Source organism: Catharus ustulatus, chromosome 10 (assembly GCF_009819885.2).
Source record: "Catharus ustulatus isolate bCatUst1 chromosome 10, bCatUst1.pri.v2, whole genome shotgun sequence".
NCBI lineage: Eukaryota > Metazoa > Chordata > Aves > Passeriformes > Turdidae > Catharus > Catharus ustulatus.
Window position 1 is genome coordinate 10,148,198 of NC_046230.1, and position 19,067 is coordinate 10,167,264.

General features: G+C 38.3%; 1 protein-coding gene across 3 annotated transcripts in view; it reads left to right on the forward strand.

The window, feature by feature from the left end:
* Positions 1–239: 239 nt before the first annotated feature.
* Positions 240–19,067, forward strand: part of RHBDD1 (rhomboid domain containing 1) — a 28,037-nt gene continuing 9,209 nt past the window's right edge. Inside the window, exons 1-8 of one of the 3 annotated variants that reach the window (XM_033069174.2) lie at positions 325–1,020; positions 3,850–3,923; positions 4,808–5,332; positions 7,137–7,184; positions 7,727–7,859; positions 11,199–11,287; positions 12,911–12,961; positions 17,323–17,445. In XM_033069174.2, the coding sequence (XP_032925065.1) occupies positions 4,900–5,332; positions 7,137–7,184; positions 7,727–7,859; positions 11,199–11,287; positions 12,911–12,961; positions 17,323–17,445 (877 nt within the window). In that variant the 5' untranslated portion in view covers positions 325–1,020; positions 3,850–3,923; positions 4,808–4,899. Of the gene's footprint in view, positions 294–324; positions 1,021–3,849; positions 3,924–4,807; positions 5,333–7,136; positions 7,185–7,726; positions 7,860–11,198; positions 11,288–12,910; positions 12,962–17,322; positions 17,446–19,067 lie in introns of those variants that run through there. The other 2 variants (XM_033069173.2, XM_033069175.2) reach the window with 2 other exon arrangements.

Sequence of the window (19,067 nt, forward strand, 5' to 3'; positions counted from 1 at the left end):
TTTTGCATGTGCAGTAAAATGCTTTCAAAGGAGCCTGATTATGCATTTTATGTATTTTAATAGTGGGCAGTGCCAGCGACCAATACCCGCCCAGAGACACCGCCTCAGCTTTCCCGCCTCCGCCCCCCGCCCTCAGCCCGCCCGCACACAGCGCCCCTGGCGGCGCGGCGGCCCCGGCGCAGGCGCGCTGCGCTCCCCGGGGGGGGGCCGGCGCCGCTCCCCTCGCCGCGGATTGGCGGCCGCGGGTCACGTGGGGCGGCGCGAGGTTCCGGGTGCCGCCGCCGCCGGAGAACGTGAGTGCAGGGGCGGGGGGACGGTGCAGCCGCCGCCGCCACCTCCTTCCCGTCCCTGCGCGGCTCCTCCTGCCGCGCTCGCATCCTGCTCTGCTGCCCTCCTCCTCTCTTGCCTTTGCCGCCGCCTCCCGGCGGAGAGCGGCCCCCTGGCCGTGAGGGGCGCGGCCCAGGGCCGGGGAGCGCCGCCCTGCTGAACGGGGAGTGCTCGGTGCAAGCCCCGACAAGCGGGGTCTGGGCCGGGTGAGCTGCCCTCGGGCTGCGCTCTGTCGGCAGTTTCCCTCCGCCGCGCTTAGCTCGTTCCCGCCGCTGCAGGGAGGGCGGTGGGAGTTAGGGAGTGAAGCGGCCGGAGAAGCCGAATGGCCAATATTCCGGTTGTGCAGCCGCTATCTCTGTACACACACCGTGTCTGTGGGACCCGGTCCTGGGAGCGCTCCGGGTGCGCGGGAGGAGCCGGGAGCCCGCGGGCTCTGTCCGCAGCCACACCCGCGCCTGTGCTGCGCTGCTCAGCCTGCGCTGGCAGTTCGGGGATACTGCTTTCATCCACCCCTTTTTCTGCAGTGCTACTTTTTACAAGTTCTATAAACAACTTTAAAAATTCAGTAACCAACCAGAGCTCTATCTCTTTCTTTGTTAATACTATGAAACAAAAACCTACCCACAAAAACTGCAAGTAACTTGCAGCAGTATCAAAGAAGAAGCAATGGCAAGTATATCTTGTCTGTAGTTGGTAAGTGGTTTTGCAGTTGTTAAAACATCGAGTTTAAGTAATTCAGGTGTCTGTAAAATGTAAATAACAATACCTGAGCTGGTTTGATTTCCTGAAATAGCACAGTAATGTTCTTCTTGGACATACATTTGAGGTGTTGACAACAGTAGTATAACACCAATACTAGAAAGCGTATGTTCCTGAATTGTTTGTGTATTCAACCAGTATTATTTAAAATGGATTTCTTTAAACAGTGAGTTTCCTGTCCTTCCTCTTACACACTGCAGACAAATTTTCCTTCAAAGCGACCAAGGAATGCTGAAATTGTAAGAGCTGTTGTGCTTCACACTTCTGAAGTGGAGTCAGGCAATCTTTGATGGTTTCATTTTTTGATAATATTAAAATTTTTCTCAGATGCAGAAGGATGCTCTTCTAGTATGATTACCCAGTTTTAACATACATGTGTAACGATGCAGTCAAGTAGGGAAAAAAACCCAGCAAAACCCAAATTCCTGACCCCGTTAAAACTCAGCTGTGGCCTAATATGAAGTTCACTGTTGTTTTGATGTATTTTTATTTCAAGCTGTGACATCCTCTTACCTTTAAAAGTACAGTGATATTAAATATTTATGACTTTTTCACTTCTCCAACTTCAGTTAGTGTAGATGTATCGTAGTGTTTTGGGAGGCAGTTACTAATTGCTGTTATGAGAGAGATTTGACCTAATCCCTTGGTTCTTTCCTGTGAAAGCGGTCTCATTTTGGGATAAGGTGGTTAAAATGATTCTTGGCATTGTTTAACATGTGTATATTTTATTGTGAACAGTAATTGTTACACCCTTCAGAACACAATTTTTGGTTTTAAGTTGAAATTTTTAGTTAAAAAACTTCCTTCAGGTGGTGCCTAAGAGAATTAAAAATCTAGAAAAGATTTTCAATTTTCATTATGAAGCAGAAATAAGAGGCAGAAGAACTTCTTTATTCTCACAGAAAACTTGGAATGAAGTTTAAAATGTTGCATAATAAAAAAGACTGATACAGCCATTAATGAAGTCATTGAGTGTTGATACTTACTTGAAAGTTAAAGTTGAACGTTAACTTTGAATTGTCTCAGAAAGAGTTACTGACTTTAATTGTTTTAAAACATCTTTATTACAGATGTGTGACTTCTCTCACCAAATTCTGAAATGCTGTGTCTTTTGAGTTCATTCCTTTGTGAAGGAAAGCCATTTAAAGGCACAGCTGATGAGTCCAGAATTTGTTCTTTATGAAGTAGTTAATTTTATAATTAAGTCAGAACCTTGTCTTTGCTATTAACTATGTAATTGACTGGACATTTCAAAGCTTATTGTAGCTGACAGCTTGTGGCTGACCTCCTTGCATGCTTATTAAATATAAACAGGATGATTCATTATGTTTCAAATTTTTAGTTTATTTTTCCTTGCATTGGTTGTTTTTTCTGTTTGGACTTTTTCCCACCCCTTTCCAAAGTTAGGGCCACAGTAGAAGTGTTTACAGTTGGCTCCTGCTTCCTTTGCCCTCCTCTTTTGCCTCAAAAACACTGTTTCTGCTTTAGCTGGAGAAGCCTGTGTTCCTGGGACTGTATCTTCACAGACAAGTGGTGTGGGCCTGTTGAGGCTTATCTGCATTGTGGAATGCTTTGTGCTTAGCATCTGATGCTCACCCTTTATGTTTTAAGTGGTTTTGACATTGGTTAGCTGTAATCTGGACATGTAGGCTGAATGCACTTTTTTTTTTTCCAGAGTGTACTTGGTTTTGCATAAACATAAATCAGAATTTCAGGGTAGTTATGTCTGTTTCAGGGGAAGCAAGGTTACAGGGAGATTCTTTTCTTCTCAATTCAAATTGCAGTTCTAGGAAAAGACAGTAGAACATTTCAATTGAACTGATATTTACTAAAATATTTACTTTATTAGATGATTTTTTAAGTAATGTGAAGTTGTAATATTTTGTGGTTGCCAAGTGAGTGAGGGGGTTTGTCACAGTAAAAATAAGTTTAAGTGTTTTTTACTTGGTTAGTACAAAACAAACAGCTATAGCTGAGGTCTCTGCAGTTAATCATGATCATTAGAAACTGGTTTTGGAAGGCACCAGTGTAGGAAGTTACATGTTCAAGAGGCCTGGTATAAAGCACATTTCTGTAGTTTTCAATCTGTTTTGGACAAGGCTCAGGCATTATGTAGCATCTCCAAGATAATAACGTGGGAAAAATGTAGTGACTTGCATTGTAATGTAGCAAATATATTTTGTATGCATTCTGGTTTACTGCAGTAAAAGACCAGTTTGGTTTTTTCTTCTCTTTTGCTATTACAGGATAACATCATCCAGAGGTGCTTTCCTTCTTTTCCATGTGGTCACTGACTTTGTGGAATGCAACCCAATCAAATTATTAAGAATACTCTGAATATCTGAATAAAAATGTTTAGTAAAGTGTTTGCAGGCATGGCAGTGGTCTGTAGCAATGTGAAATTTAGTAAATCCTAACACATATAATAGGGAAGTTTAAATTTTGCAACTTGAGCTGTCCTTTATAAATGTGCTATTTTTCCTCCTATCCTCTAGATGAAATAGATTGTTGCTTGTTTATCTAGTGAAAATGTTGAAGAGGAATCATTTTGTATGAATTGAAAAGGATCTTAAATAAAAAATTACTATTTTGTGTGTAGTGGAAAAGAAGGTTAATGGGGTGTTGAAATGAGAATTTTGTATATATCTTCGTATTCAGGCGGTTTCATTTGAAACCTGGTGGCAGAGTTTTGAAGAGTAATTGTACTTTGCTGGTTGTGTATAACTGATACACGTGGAATAATGTGTTGTGTATCCTCGGTAGTTCTGCAAAGAAGGGACACCCTGGCGGGGAGGAGAGGCTGTGCTGTTGTTGGGCCACCTTGCAGAGTTTTCCAGGTAAAAGCAGGGCTGGGGTAGCCCTTGGAACCAGCCTGAACTCCTGGGTGTGTTCCAGGCTCTGGAACTCCACATCCCCCTGTGCTGTGTTACCCAGGGCAGCCTCCTCCCTCCTCTATTTCAGTTCCTGTCAAAGTAACTCTGGTTCTAGGCAGATCTAGTTCTGTGGCCCTCTTTAATCCCCTGGGTTTTTCTGGCATGAATAAGGCAAAGAGGAAAATTTTGTTATAGCTCTTCAAATTTTATATGCTGGTTTTGTATATGATTTCTCCCTATAGTTTTCTTTTCTCTATCGCTTACTTCTAAACTATCTTTTTATTTTCATCCCTAGGAAAGCAGTAACAGTTTTCAAATTGCATTCAGGAGTACTTAGCTGTGTCTCTGTTCCTTCTTTTAAAAATTGTAACTTTTATTTTTCAAGCTTAGCTTGTTTTGAATATTTTTAAAAGTTGGAAAAACGGTCTTTTAAAAAACGTAAATATGTGGCAAAGATAGGAATCCTGGAAAATGAATCTCTAGAGAAGGATTTTGAATTGTTTTCCTTCCTGAAATTTTAATTATTCTAACTGAATCAGAATTAATGAAAACATCTCTAGAATACCCAAGTATTTTAATAGATTAAGTACAGCCTGTCCAGGGATGAGAAACAGAGATTGCAGACTGCTTTTTCTCTCAATGCTTGTCTGGATTACCTGTATACATCTCTTTTATTTGTTTTGTATCAGTTTACAAATTCTGATTTTTTTCCCTTATTTGAATTTTTGTTCTGATATATAGAAGGTCTCAGCTGATTACCTGGATGAATTTTTTATGTTTCAAAACTCACAAAAAACAGTGATGAGTTTCAAAACACTGCAACATGTGTATAACCTTTTTTCTTTCAGAATTTCCAAAACTTGGAAAAACTTGGTTTTGAAATTGAACAAAAGACTGAAATTTGGAATAATCTTCACATTTCTTTGAATAATAAGTAACAATGGAACGAAGGCAAAGAGGAGTCAGTGCTGGACTGCTTTTGCTGCTTTATCAAATTTCTCAAGTTGGATTCCAGAACATTCCTTCTGTTACCCTTGGGGTACTTGTACTGAATATTTTTCTCTTTCTGAATCCTTTGAGGCCACTGACTGAAGTGTGCCTCAGTGTAAATGAAGCTGTCCACAGACAGAACTGGCAGCGTTTGCTGCTTTCTCCTTTCCACCATGCAGATGATTGGCATTTGTATTACAACATGATTTCCATGCTTTGGAAGGGCATAATGCTGGAAAGAAAACTGAAGAGCATATGGTTTGCCTACACAATTGCAGTATTTTCAGTACTGATTGGAGTAGTTTACATAGTGCTGGAACTCCTGCTTATGATAATTCTGGATGATCCTTCCTATGGGATGAATTGTGGTGTAGGTTTTTCAGGTAAGACACAGAATCGGTCCAATTTACATGTGTAAAATTATTATGTATAGTTGCTATATAATAATAACTGTTAATTACAGAAAGAGGATGGGTGTACATCTGTATATATGTATGGTTGTCCCATCAGTATGCTTATCCTGTTTTTTAAATTAAAGTGTGTACTCTGGGCATGAACATAAGTACAGTAATTTCACGATTATAAGCCGCACCATTTTGACTAAAATTTTGGTCCGAACCCAAAGTGCGGCTTATAATCAGGTGCGGCTTATATATGGACAAAGAACAAAAAGTTGCTGCTTTAGTTTGGAGGGCAGGTGTCTGCTGAGAAAGGCAGGAGCTTCTCTTTGAAATGGAGAATGTAAACCCCCTCCCTCCAAATTATTATAATTTTGAAATCAAACGTCTCTCAGGCAGAGATGGGAATTAGGAATAACAGCTCTTTACTAGGGAAATTAAAATAGAAATACAGTACTACAAAGAAACAAACTCCAAACTCTGACAAAGTCAGAGTACAACCTGACACCCCGTCAGGCAGGGTGTTGGTAGCAGTCCCATTCCATGGTGGCTGCATCCTCCTGCAGTGACAGATGTGGCTCAGTTGGAGCAGTGCTCCTGTACAAGGTGCAGTTTCCCTCCGGAGGTCCAGAGGTGATGTGGAGAAATCCGGTTTTCCTCTGGAGTCCAGTGGAGAAAGGGGCTCCCTTAGTGTCCCAAAACCTCTGTTTTTATCTTGGTAAGAAATGTTGGGCTTTTTCCCCTGGCTGGAGCAACTTTCAATGGGATGCAGTAATTTTATCAGTCACACAGTGGGACTCAGTGGCCATTAGCAGAAAATGACTGGCTGGAGGAAGGATGGGTTGTGAAAAGATAAAGAACAATGCCTTGCCTGGTTTCAATGGATGGCCCATTAGCAGAATATCTGCCGTTGAGATAAGGATCACTGCCCCCACCCTCAACAGATGGTGATAGAACAGATACCTTTTATCACACTCTGTATTGTAATGTGCAGCTTATAATCAGGTGCAGCTTATGTATGGACAAAGAATGAAAAGGTGCTGCCGCCCAGAAGTGCGGCTTCTACTCAGTGCAGCTTATAATCTTGAAATTACTGTAATTCAGTTCTTGTTCTTGTGACCAACAGGGACTTTACCTGAGAACATGAAAATATCATCATCCTGGTAGAATTACGTTTTCTGTTTAATATTGCTGGTTAATTGAAGTCTGAACTCTTAATTTTATGATGTCATACAATCATTTTGATAATGCTCCTTAGGTGGCTTCTAGAAAAGCCTATCAGTTTAAAATCACTCATGCCTGTATTTGGGGAGACTCTCCTAGATTTGCTTCTGCTAGCAACATCCAAACATTTCATTTTGGTAATCTTCCTTTCAGTAATGGTCTTGTCTCCTCCTTTAGCAGATCATTTCAAGTCAATAAACTCCTCTTTTAAAAAATCTTCAGTCAAGTGGAAAAGTAGCCTTGCATTTCTAGAAAAGTAGGGGGTTTCCTTGCTGTCATTGGGACCTAGCCTTAGAAGGCAAGCAGTCTTTTTTAGCCTTTAATAAAGTAGCTTCAACACCTATGAGGTTTTCTTGGGATATTCCAGTGGTTAGGAGCTGGAACATTCTAGCCGTTGCTTCTCTGGACCTCCAGATATTTTCTGGTCACCTCCCTTTGGTAACCAGACTGCCCACTTCTAATATCTGGGCTGTAGAGTGCAGCCCCTTTCCCTGAATGGTTTGGCTGCCTGTGCCAGCCTCAGTGTGTCCATGTCAAAACATTTTACTTGTTAATTTGTTTTCAGACCTCTGTGAGCTTTCTCTTCAGAGGAACTTTTTCATAAACATTTCCAGTAAGTTCTCTGAATTAATTCTATCATATTGGTTGGCAGTTGCATGATAAAACAGTCATTTAGAAATAAATATTATTTACTGTGATGAAAGGTGATTTATCTACTTTTTTTTCAGAAACAAGTGGTTCTGGAGTATGTGTAAAATGATTTTCCATTAATTCAGAATTTGAACCTACTGTTGAGCTTTACACCTGTTTGTTTGTCTTGTTTTCAGTAGCGGCTTTTCTCAAGTCACAGAACATTTTTTTGAGCTCACTAATTCTGTCAATTATTTTAACTAGAACTCCCACATTAAGTTATGTTTGTATTTTGTTGAATAGCTACAGTGAGCAGACACATTAAAAAGAAGCTTAGATTTGGCTGCTAAATAAGTACATAATTTGGTTTTTTTTTAAGTCACTGAAAAGTATCACTGAAAGAACAGAACTGTTCTGGCATGTAGCAATGTGCTTTGAAACTGCATGGTATTTCAGATTGTTTGCATTTCTTTATTATTTATGCACAAGCATTTCTCTCTTCATGTGATTTCTTCTTGTTTGCAGGAGTCTTGTTTGCTTTGAAAGTTCTGAACAACCATTATAATCCAGGAAGAGTGAGCACTGTCCTTGGATTGCCGATATCCAGTAAATACGCTTGTTGGGTGGAGCTGGTGGCTATTCATTTAATCTCCCCAGGGTAAGTGCATTGAATATTTCAAAGAAAGGAGAAGAGATTTGGGCTACTTGGAGTAGTTTGGAATGTCTCATGAAGTGTGAGTAGTGATAGTTGGTATCCCAGTGCAGTGCTGGGGCTGCAGTCTGCTTTTTCCTTAAAACCCTCTATTTTGAGTACATCTCAAATCAAAAACCTGAAATGCTGTTCCCAGAAGGTGTAATTGAGTATTTGAGGGAAGATAATAATGATGGACAAGGAAAAGGGCTGTGCCTTTTCAACAAGGTAGCTAAACTACTCCACCATAGTGCCAAGGGGTTCATTAGCTGAGCAGCACTCCAGTTTGCTTGCCATTTCTGTCCTACCTCACTCTGGCTTAGTCACTCCTCATTTATCATCAAACTATCATCCAGTATTCTGCCAGTTTTATGACTGTCAGTGTCGCTGTCCTGCAGTGCTGCTGGTCATCTCCCTCAGTTTCCCTGTGTGCTCTGTGCCAGCACAGTTCATCTGCCCCTACATCTGGGAGAACAGGGCCTTGCTCTTCTTTGGCACTTGATTTTTGTAGTCCTGTTTGCGGATGAGTAATTTTCCTATGTAATATTTTGTAACTGTGAATCACATTGCTGAATATATGCAAAGTACAGACACAAAACCTATGAGCTATTAAATCACAGTTTATGTACAATTTCCCACTTTTCAGAAAGATTAAAAAAAGAGCTCACCAATACTGAGATATTCCTTGTCAGATAGATAGCTGATAGAACATTTCTGAGTGCAGAAGGAGAATTCAAATATTGCTTAGGTTAAGCACTGGTTTTATTGCTTTATGCCTGGCTGCTCAACTGACTGCAGTGAGGATTAAAGACAGAAGAGTGCTCTGCCCAAATGCAGTTTTATTTGTGAGCTGCATGGCATTGCTACAAGGATAAAACTAAAGCTTTCAGTGCGTTAATTTTTTTTCCTTAAAAATAGAAACGGTTGTTTTAGCTGAACATAGATTTTATTTGGTGGTATGTTTAACAATACTGTTTTTAATTAAAGAATAATGGAAGAGCATATGTATGAAGTAAAACCATGTCATACTGTTTATGGTAGAGGAAAACATGATTTCAGACATTGTGTGCTTTTTTTTTCAGTTACATTACTGTAGAAATGTCTTTGGGTAGAGAGTGGATAGGAAGTCCAGAAAGAATACAAAAAAATATTTCATAATTTCGTGGAAGTTTAGATTGCTGACTCATCTAAACCTCTACAGAGGGCAATTTCACAGCACTTAAAAGATAATGGGGGCTGCAGAAAACAAGTAGTGATCTGCAGAAATTCATGTCCTAGAACACAACATATTTAATTAGTAACTGCCAACTGCCTTGCAATGAACCATAGCAATTGTAGCTCTCAACATTGCTCTTACATGCTCATCTGTGTGCTCAGGGCAGGTTATAATATTTGAAGTCTATGTTTAACTGGTTCCTTTTGTAGACTAAGTCGCATAACTTAGTTTTGAATAGATAAGAGGTCAGTAATTGGGGCAGAATTCTGTCCAGTCAGAAGGCTATTTGGTGAATTTGAACCTGCCTTATTGTACTGATGTAGCAGGCTCACCTGAGAATCCCTAACAATGAAAGATCCAAAAGTACTGTTGAGCCTAGAAAACCTAGATTTGTGTGCTGGGAGAGGATTTAGGAGTTTGCTGACGTATTATTTTCTTTCTCGTGAATGTTTTTGTTTTGGAAAAATTGTAAAGTGCATTCAGTACCCTTCTATTATTCACCTTTGATAAAAGATATTGAGACGTAGGCTTTGCTTAGCAGTCCTTGGGATTATTTGTTTAATGGAAGAACAGACATGTGAAAAGTTACTTTGGTTAATCTTTGCTTCTTCTGGAACTGGGCAGATATCTTAAGTCTTAGGTGAACTAATATCATGTTGGTGATTTCTAAAGTAGGTGATTTTTAAGTATTTTTAATTTTCCGAGGTCAGGCATTTTCCAAGTCAGGCATGCATATTTCATATTTTCTGTTCCAGAAAACCTGATTGGAAAATCAGTTCCTTATAGATACTTTATTTAGTTAACTACCTTTTATCTATAAATGTTTATGTCAGCATTTATGTGTTACTCTTTAGACAGTTGTTGGTTACTGGTGAGAGAGAACTGCAGCTCTCCCTGGGAGGATACAAGTTTGTGGTTGAGTAGGTGGCAAAGAGTGAATTTAGATTTGATCTTTACCTCCCTCTAGTGACACGTGCATTTTCCTGTCTCCTTTTACCATGGATGCCTGGAAGTTATTTTGGTTTGAGTGCTTGTGCTGTCATCTGTGCAGCTCCTGCAGATCACTGACCTGAATGTAAAAATTGATGCAGATGTTACACTTGGTATATAAAAATTTCATTTCTGCTTTATAAAGGGGAAAAAAAAAGCTAATTTTTGCTCATATTATTTAAATTTTTGACAACCAATGTAAAAGAGATATTTCTAATTGCGTATGAGGATATTTTAATGTTTAGTGTATTGGCTTCTGTAACTTTGTAATAGAGGTGAAAAATTTGCAACTAGTGTTTACACTTGCTTGAATTCAGAAGATTTTTCTCTTAATTTATGTTTAAACACAGAAGAGTTTAACTCTTAATTTGAATGTTGAAAATTGATTTTTGAATTTAGAGTACCCCCATAGTCATGTCAATAACTGGAGCAAATCTCCTTATTTACTGTAAACATATGCTTTTGATTGATTTCTTGAAAGGCTCCAGAATCTTGTCATTCTACATACTAATGGTAATGATATTTTTTAAAGAAATTGTTGGTATGCATAGAAAAGAATTTGGATCTCAGCATTTCAGTTGTTCTTTCAATTTTGAAGGCAGTGTATTAGAAAGATTGCAGTGGATCTGCATTCATGCTTCTTTCAGACTAGTTGTAGGATTGCATGGCTAGTGCAGTACAGAGTATTGTGGTTGTGCTTTCACTCAGAACTCTACATGGTTTTGGTAAGATCTACCCAGACATTACAATGTAAGTTACTTTTCTAAAGCCTAAAACCAGTTTACTCCTTTGGAAATCTTTAAATGCTTTTAGGGAAATAATATTCTGTAGCAACTGATCTCTCCAATTAGTTTTTTCAGGATATTTGTTAAATGCGTTTCTGTAACTGTGTAACTCCCAATTTTAAGGTAGTTATAAAGAAAGAAAACTTGGCATTATATCCTTACAAGCAGGGAATATCTCTATGCTTGGTCTCACTCAGGGACTTTCTCAGGGAAGTCTCAGAGACTTTCTCTTTACAACAAATTCTACACTCTCACTTTTGTATCCCTACCAAAAAAAGTCTCCCTTTCCATTACAAGATCTTTTTTATTTTCTAGGACTTCTTTTGCTGGGCATCTGTCAGGGATTCTTGTTGGATTGATGTACACTATGGGACCTCTGAAAAAGATCATGAAAGCCTGTGCAGGTATATAATTTTGTTGAATTTACAAAATTTGCATAAGGAACACTTTTAATTTTAAAATTCAGTAAGTCTTGCATATAGAAATTCAGCCCATTCCGGCAAGTTTTTAGACAATTAAAGGTATGGTCATTTTGTTAAAGTGGATGCAGAAGAAAAAATTCAATTTTTTTTCTTAAATATGGATAAGAGCAATTAAGAGTAAATGTGACTTTCAGATATTTTTACATAGAGGAATACCTTTTTCTCTTTTTAAGTATTTATTTAGAGTATTATCTTTCAGTGAAAATGTCACTTCAGATGAAGTGTGGTGAAGCCATAAACATGTTTTTCCATAAACATGGAAACAAATGTTTCTGTCTTGATTTCTACTGTTGTGTCAATTCTAATGGAAGTCTCTATAGTTTGCAAAAGGTGGTGGGATGCTTAAGAAATTGTTACTGGATTTCTCAGGCTTTCCAATAATGTGTTATTGCAGCTTTTCATATTGCAGTAATAATTTTTTTTTTAAAATATTATAACTTTAGACATCGGTAGTCTTAAAAATCATTTTAAATACAGCCCTGCTAGCTTTTAAATGAACACTCCCATAAACATCAGTGTTTTATTGAAGTCTAAGCCCTGACACAACAGCTGTGCTGGGGTTGGAAGGCAGAATATCTTGACTACTTGATAGGTTGAGTACTTTATTCATGACTGTTCCATCAGATTGAATATGGATGTGGTGTTTGTAACGTGGGGAATTATTTGTTCAAATGCGTGTGCTCTCACTGGGACTTGCATCAGTTTGTGGATAGTCTGTGGGTCATGTATGTTCAGCAGTTGGAAGGGAAAAAAGGACACCAAAGCATCAGCTTTCCTGCCTTGCTGGAGGGAACAGAGTCAGGTGTCCTGTTGGTTAAAGGTTAACCTTGCATGATTCTGTGCCACGGGGGAGCTGCCTGATGGCTATGGAGCAGGCAGGCATCAGCCCAGCTGCCAGGGCAGCTTCAGGGACTCCACCCTTGGACTTGGCAAGAGGCAGCCCTGACTGGCTGACCTGCTCTGATCTCCTCACTAACCCTGCTCTGGTTTGGAGTTGGGCTGGGGACCTTCTGAGGTCCCTTCCAGTGGATTTCTCTGGGATTCAGTGATAACCCCACAGTACTGTCAGTGAAACCTGCCCTGGAGACCAGGCTGCTGTGCAGGTTCTGTGTGACTGACAGCTGCAGGAAGCAGTGTTCAGTACATGGGCTTTTTTTTTCTCCTGGGTAGCAAAGCAGGAATAATGCAGTGTTGCTCCAGTCCTCAGTTTTCTGTGCATTAAACATTATTACTAATGAGTACTGTCAGTGGAGAAATTGTTCATTATGTGTTCTGGGGAGAATATTATAGGTTGCTTTGCTTTTTTCTAGTCTGCATGGATATGTTGCTTGAACGTGGCACACTGCTGTAAAGTCTGGAACATACAAGCTTGCAATAGTATATTCTCTCACTGATGCCAAAATAATCCACAGATACACATGACTGATTCCCTGCCTGTATCTTATGAAACAAACTCTTAAAGAAAGGGTACTTTAAATGTGAATTTTGTATTCTATAAAGAAAATATGATTATTCTAACAGTATATGCATTGTTCTTTTATTTAGCTGGCATTTCTTTCTTCACTGAGCCTGACAGGCCAAGGGACTACTCTTCAGGTAAGTACTCTTGTCCACTTAATCAGAAACTTATTCCAGCTTTAGAAATAGTTTTTTGCTAATGATTAGAAAACCTATAGGAGAGCTATGTAAATGGAAACGTACATAGTATACAAAATATTCTGCACATGTATACTTGCCAAACTTCTATTGCTTCTCTGGGCATGTCTCACCTTTCCTCTTCAGACAAGTCTGTGGATGGATTTAATACAAGAGGCTTAAGCCTCAAATTAAGGTCATGACTTCCTAAAATGCCATCTCAGGGAAATGCCATCCCTTTTGCACAAGGTGTAGGAGTGGGGAAATTGTGTCTACTGAAAGCAGCCTTTTGGACCTTGGTAAATACGCCCTTACCTGGCAAATTTATCTGTTCCATTCTAGGGTGGTTTTTCCCTTCTAACAAGGATCTTCTATCTTTGAGCACTCTTTGTAAATGAGGTAATTTATGTGCAAAAAGTCCATCCTCAGCAGACTGAATTTAGGCCATCTTCAGTTTATAGATGGATGGTTGGAATGCTGGCACACATTTAATTTCACTTCTCCGGCAGAACATTGAATCATTGCATGTGGAGTGTACAGAAATAATAGGTGGAGTCCTTGTCTGTGAGGGCCAGGAGAGGCTGGGAGATGGGCTCTGGGTGTTGGATCTGAGCTTAGGGATGCATATCCTGGCATTTCCTACCTCCTGCAGTGATTTATGCTCTTTCCTGGGCATCTGCAGGAACAGGATAAATGCATAGTGATAACTCTCTCAAATATCTCCCAGTGTGCAGTGGCTTGTGGCTTAAAGATGCTCTCAGCAGAAAGTTTTATGGGAGAATTTTGTCTTTAATAGCCTATGGTAGATCCTTCTTCCATCAATTTGTCAAAAAACTCTTTGAATTGACATGAACACTTTTAACACCTACATCATCAGAAAAGACTCACAGTTTGTTTCCTGGTTTAGAATCTATCATTTCTTGGTTTGGCTTGAACCTGCTAACTGCTAATTTCATTTGATGTACATTAATTCTTCTTTGGGGAGGGAGACTAAACCTTCATTCTTTATGTACTTCCTTCCTTAGTGGTTTTTTAGGCTTCAGTCACAATGGTCATCTTTTCCCTCCACTTGAAAAGCTGTCTGGTTGCTCGTAAGGAAACTATTTCACACGTTTGATCTTTCTTACTGTTCTCTGATGTTTCATCAGGCAGGGTTTTTTATTTTGTGTAGTCTTTTATAATTGAGATGTGCTTACTTTGAGCCAAGTTTATAGCTGCTTTTATTCTCCCTGATGGACTTTGTCTTCAATGATCTATCTCCAATTTTATTATTGCATTAAATAGTTCCCACAAGCAGGATTCTGGGCACTTAAGTATTTCTGAAACATCTGTTTTGTAATTCCTAAACAAAAGATCTTAGCCTGCTTTCCTCAACAACAGCAACAGAGATTGTTTCAACTTAAAGGTGTATTTACCCAGGATTTTCATTAATTTACTCTCAAGTCAAAAACCATTTGATCTAAAGGCTAGTAAAGAAATAAAGCAATTACTACTGTGAAGTGAAATGAGAGGTGTGCAGCAAGCACAAGTTACCTGTTCTCATGGCTGCTCACAGACACTGAACCTTCTTCCAGTATCCCAGAGCAGCAGGGTGGATGAAACTCTAAAGATTTATACTGGAAAAAGCTCTTTAATAGCTAATGAAGATAAGAATTTGTACTTGACATTTCAACTCTGTGATCTATTACAGCCCCTGAACAAACACCAGCTGCTGGGAGCTTGGGTAGGTGTATGAGGCCACCCTTGTGGAGGAGCAGCAGAGAGATTCTGAACAGCCCTTTCTGTTTGTTTTTCCAGCTCTTTTCAAGTAGGGAAAAAGAGATTTCATGTAGTAGATCTGCCATGATGGGGAGGGAATAAAAAAGCTTTAATATGCTGACAACAACGAAGTCTGGTCTTTTATTTGCCTGTTTTGGGCAGTCCTCAAATGCTGTTACTTTGAGTTCTTTTGGACAAAGGGGAGATGGAGAGAGTTAACCTGAATTATCCTGTCTTACAAGTTCACCTTTAGATACAACCATTTAATTTTTGGTTTGTACTAAGTTCATTTATCTAAAATGACTTACAACTGCAGTTAAGAAAATATATATTTGCTATGTTCATTCCCTGTTCATATACTTTGTAATTGTCTTTCATCCTATTTGCAGAAGTCTTAATGGAAGATTTAACCTTTTGCTTGTTGTATGATATATGGAATAAATTTGGCCATCTGTGAATGAAGAAAACTTGCTCTAGTGTCACAGGCTAATGATGCATATCTTGATTAGTTTTTCACTTTCTGGCATTGCTGATTTATTATCATGTGTCTTTAAATACCAATTTAAATAGAAAAATAGATGAAGTTATGGTCAGAACAGGTTTTATGAAACAGCACAAGGAATCAGCTTTAAAAGAAAAAAGGTTTGAAGTCTCATTTTAACACATTTAGTATTTAGTAGCTGAATTAGGTTTTCTCTAAGTGCAGCTCATGAATAAAGTATTAGGACATTTATTTTGATTAATAGGAACACCTTGAACATGTCAATGTTACCAAACTGTGTCTCATTTTAAAATAAAATATTACAGCTTTCTGAGCACTTACAACTTGATGGCAGTGTGAAACATAAAACACAGAAAAAACTACAGCAATAGAACAAATTTAAAATACAGGATCCTTTTGCTTTCCTCTTTTTTCCTCAATTTCATGCTTTTAGTACCAGGATTTTTACACTCTTCATGCATGTAGTTTTGAAGCCTCCAGAAAATAAATTTATAGCTGAGAAAATGTTCATTCAGATTAACATAAAGCAGAGGAGAATGAGGGTAGTATATGAAGATTGCATCCAAAGGGTACAGACATAACAGCTAAATGCTGTCCCTCAGCCAGATTTCACTGCAGGTGTAGGAAAAATCTTCCAGTGTCAGTTGTGTTCCAAGACAAGAAAGAATGTGTGTATATAATGTGTATACATACCTCTGTGTGCACTTACATGTGCATACAAAGTCAATATAGGGATATTTGAAAATACAGAGGAATATATATAATTCTATGTAGAATTTTGTGCAGTTACTCTGTTCAGTTTTTCTTGCTTTTCCTGTATAACTTTCAGAGCATTGATGGTTTTATTTGTCTAGAGGTTCTAGAGCGTGGCATATTTTTCTTTAGCAAAATAATTTTTAAAAGGAAATTATTTATTTGTTCTCACTTTGTCATCTGTATTTGTTATTAACCACAGAAACTTCACAAGTTTCACCTGGAATTGATAGAACTAATGAGGGAACACAAGATGATGTTCAATTGATGCTAATAATCTCAAGAAAAAGGAAATGTCCTGCTGTACTTGTTTAATACAAAAATATTTCCATTTTTCTCATTTTGAAAAACCTAATTTTCTCTTGGTTGGAAGAAACTGGGAACCTTTCTGTACTTTGGTTTTTCAAAATCCCTTGTTCAGCTGTCTGGAAAAGAACACATCACAAAAATTTTGCATTTTGAAAATACAGAAACAGAATAGAAAAATGGGACTTTTCTCCATGGTTTTCCTCAGTTGAAAAGTGTGACTTTCTTCCATAATTTTTCTCAGCTTATGTTTTCTGTGCTCAGGCAAGATCAGATTGTGTTGTTAACAGGAAGAGAATCTTGCTCAATTCTCTAGCCAAGTAACTTTTTTCCTTTTGAATCCCATGTGTTTGGGTGGATGATGGCCTGTGCTTGGTTTTGGGCAGCTTTGCAAAGGCCAGAAAGGGCTGTCAGCAGTGAGTGGGACACTGATGAGATCTGTGCTGTGCTGGCTTTCTGCAGGGCAGGTTCAGCTGTGCCAGAGCACAACATGAGCTGTGTACAGCACTGCAGGAATTTGCAGGAATCCTTCCCTGTGACTTCTCTAGGCCCAAAGATGACTGGAATTTATGATGACATTGTTTTATGGGCCCTGGGGGAAAAGGGAAGAGGGGTGGGGAGAAAAAGCTTGAACAATACCTGGTTTGTGTTCTGCTGATAGCAGTAAGGTGTCAGAATATTGACAACTAAACGTTAAAAGGAGATGATGAAAACTGTCTTTCAATTTCTGTGTGAAACTTCTTAATAATAGTAATTCTATGACACTTCTAACAGTTATAAAAAATTGAGATGTTTGGTCCGTCTTTTTTCTGTTGGCTTTTTTTTTTCTCCTGTTACCATACTGTGGCTTTGTAAATTAGAAGTTAATTCATGGCATATATTGTATAAGTAATTCTTTCCCAAATTAAAACAATTTGTGGAAGAAAGATAGCAGGAAGATAATATCTGATTTAACACTTGCTGAGTAGCAGCAATTTATTTTATTTTTTGATTCATTTTACAGAGTATTACAGCTATTATCCAGATTATCAATACAGAGCTCCAAGGAACTACTTTGATTATACAGGTGGGCTCACTGAAGAAGAACAGCTTGAAAGGGCAGTGCTGAACAGTCTTAATGAAAGAGGTAGGAATTTTATTGCATTTTTATCTCCTAAGTTATGATTCATAATGAAAGGGACTCAGGAGGGAGAACAAGATGGATTCCTCATTACTTATTTTGGGACATATCTTGTAATTTTGGGAAGGAAGGCATACAAAATTAGTTTCATAGTAAGGGATATTGTCTATTATACTGTCTTTTTAAGATTATATTGTGCATAATTTTTAACATTGAGTTTGAGAATGAAATCCTTCAAAGCTTTGAATACTAAGCATTTTGAGATGTTACTTGAAAGAATGAGCCATTTTTGTGGAGTTTTTTGGAACCATCAAGAAAACAGAATACAAATAACAATTATAAGATTATAATATAAATAAAAAGACAGTATGCACTTTAAAAGCTTGCATGTATCACTGTGAAACATCTGCAACTTTCATTTGTAGCCTTAAATAATCTCCAGCACTCCAGGTAAGATGTACTTTTCGTGCTTGTGTTTTTCAACAAAGATAAGTTCTGTGCTATAAGAGGGAATACGTTTTTTTGGAGAATGTCCTTTGATGAGACACAAGAATGAATTTCAATAGTACCTCAGTAGTAGATTGCTGTGGCAATCCAAGTTTCACTTTAAATTTCCCTGCCAAAAGCAGCATTTCTTAACACTCTGGTAGTGCCTGGCTTCAGTGCTAGTTATAATTTTTAAGCCCCACAGGCAAGTGAAGCAGGAAAAGGTATCATCATGTATTGTTTCCAATCTAATTTTGTGTGATCAAATATGTAGGGATCCTGCTTTGTTTTGCACCTCTTTCTCCTACACTTTAGTTTGGACAAGCAAGACCTAAGATTTGAGCTGTTAAAATACTTGCTTAAGCAAGCTGTGTAAAGGTTCAGTTTGCCTATAGGCAGATGTCTTATTTCACAAAGAACATAATACAGAGCATGTCACTGATCACACCTGTTTTAGGGACACAAAGGATAAGATGTGTGCTAATGGGCAATTAGGATATTCTTCCCTGTCAGTTAGTTTGAAAAATAATTAGCTTGAATGAGCACTCTCCTTTGAACATGATACATTTTCCCTAAAGCATGAACATTCAGAGATTCTTGCAATTACATGGATGATGAAACAGGTACTTAACATGACAAAAAAATTACATAAAATTATTTGAAATAGGTTGTAACAGCAGGTACCACAATCAATTTAGGGCTCTCTTATTAATTTTTATTCCCCAACTATGACATTTAAACTATCACAGCTGCTCTGTAACTTGGACAACAGAGTACTCCAATAATTTCAATTGATTAATAATATTTTTTTCATCCTTATTTGGACGAGTACATTTATTATGGCTTTTAGGCCACAAAATGCATCATTATGGATATAGAACATTGATCCATTCCTATAAATTGAATGTGATAGTATCCTGCTAAGCTAATAAATAATACAGAATTTCCTGGTATCAGCTGTTGTAAACAACTGAAAACTAATATGTATTAAGACATGCATTGAATTTAAGCTCAGTAGATAGTGTTCTCTAAACTCATACCTGGGTCATCTAAACCCAGCCTAAAGATACAGCATTTCTGTTTATTCCACATTCAGGCATTCCTGAACTGCAGATCTGGTTTTATGCAATATCCTGAAAATT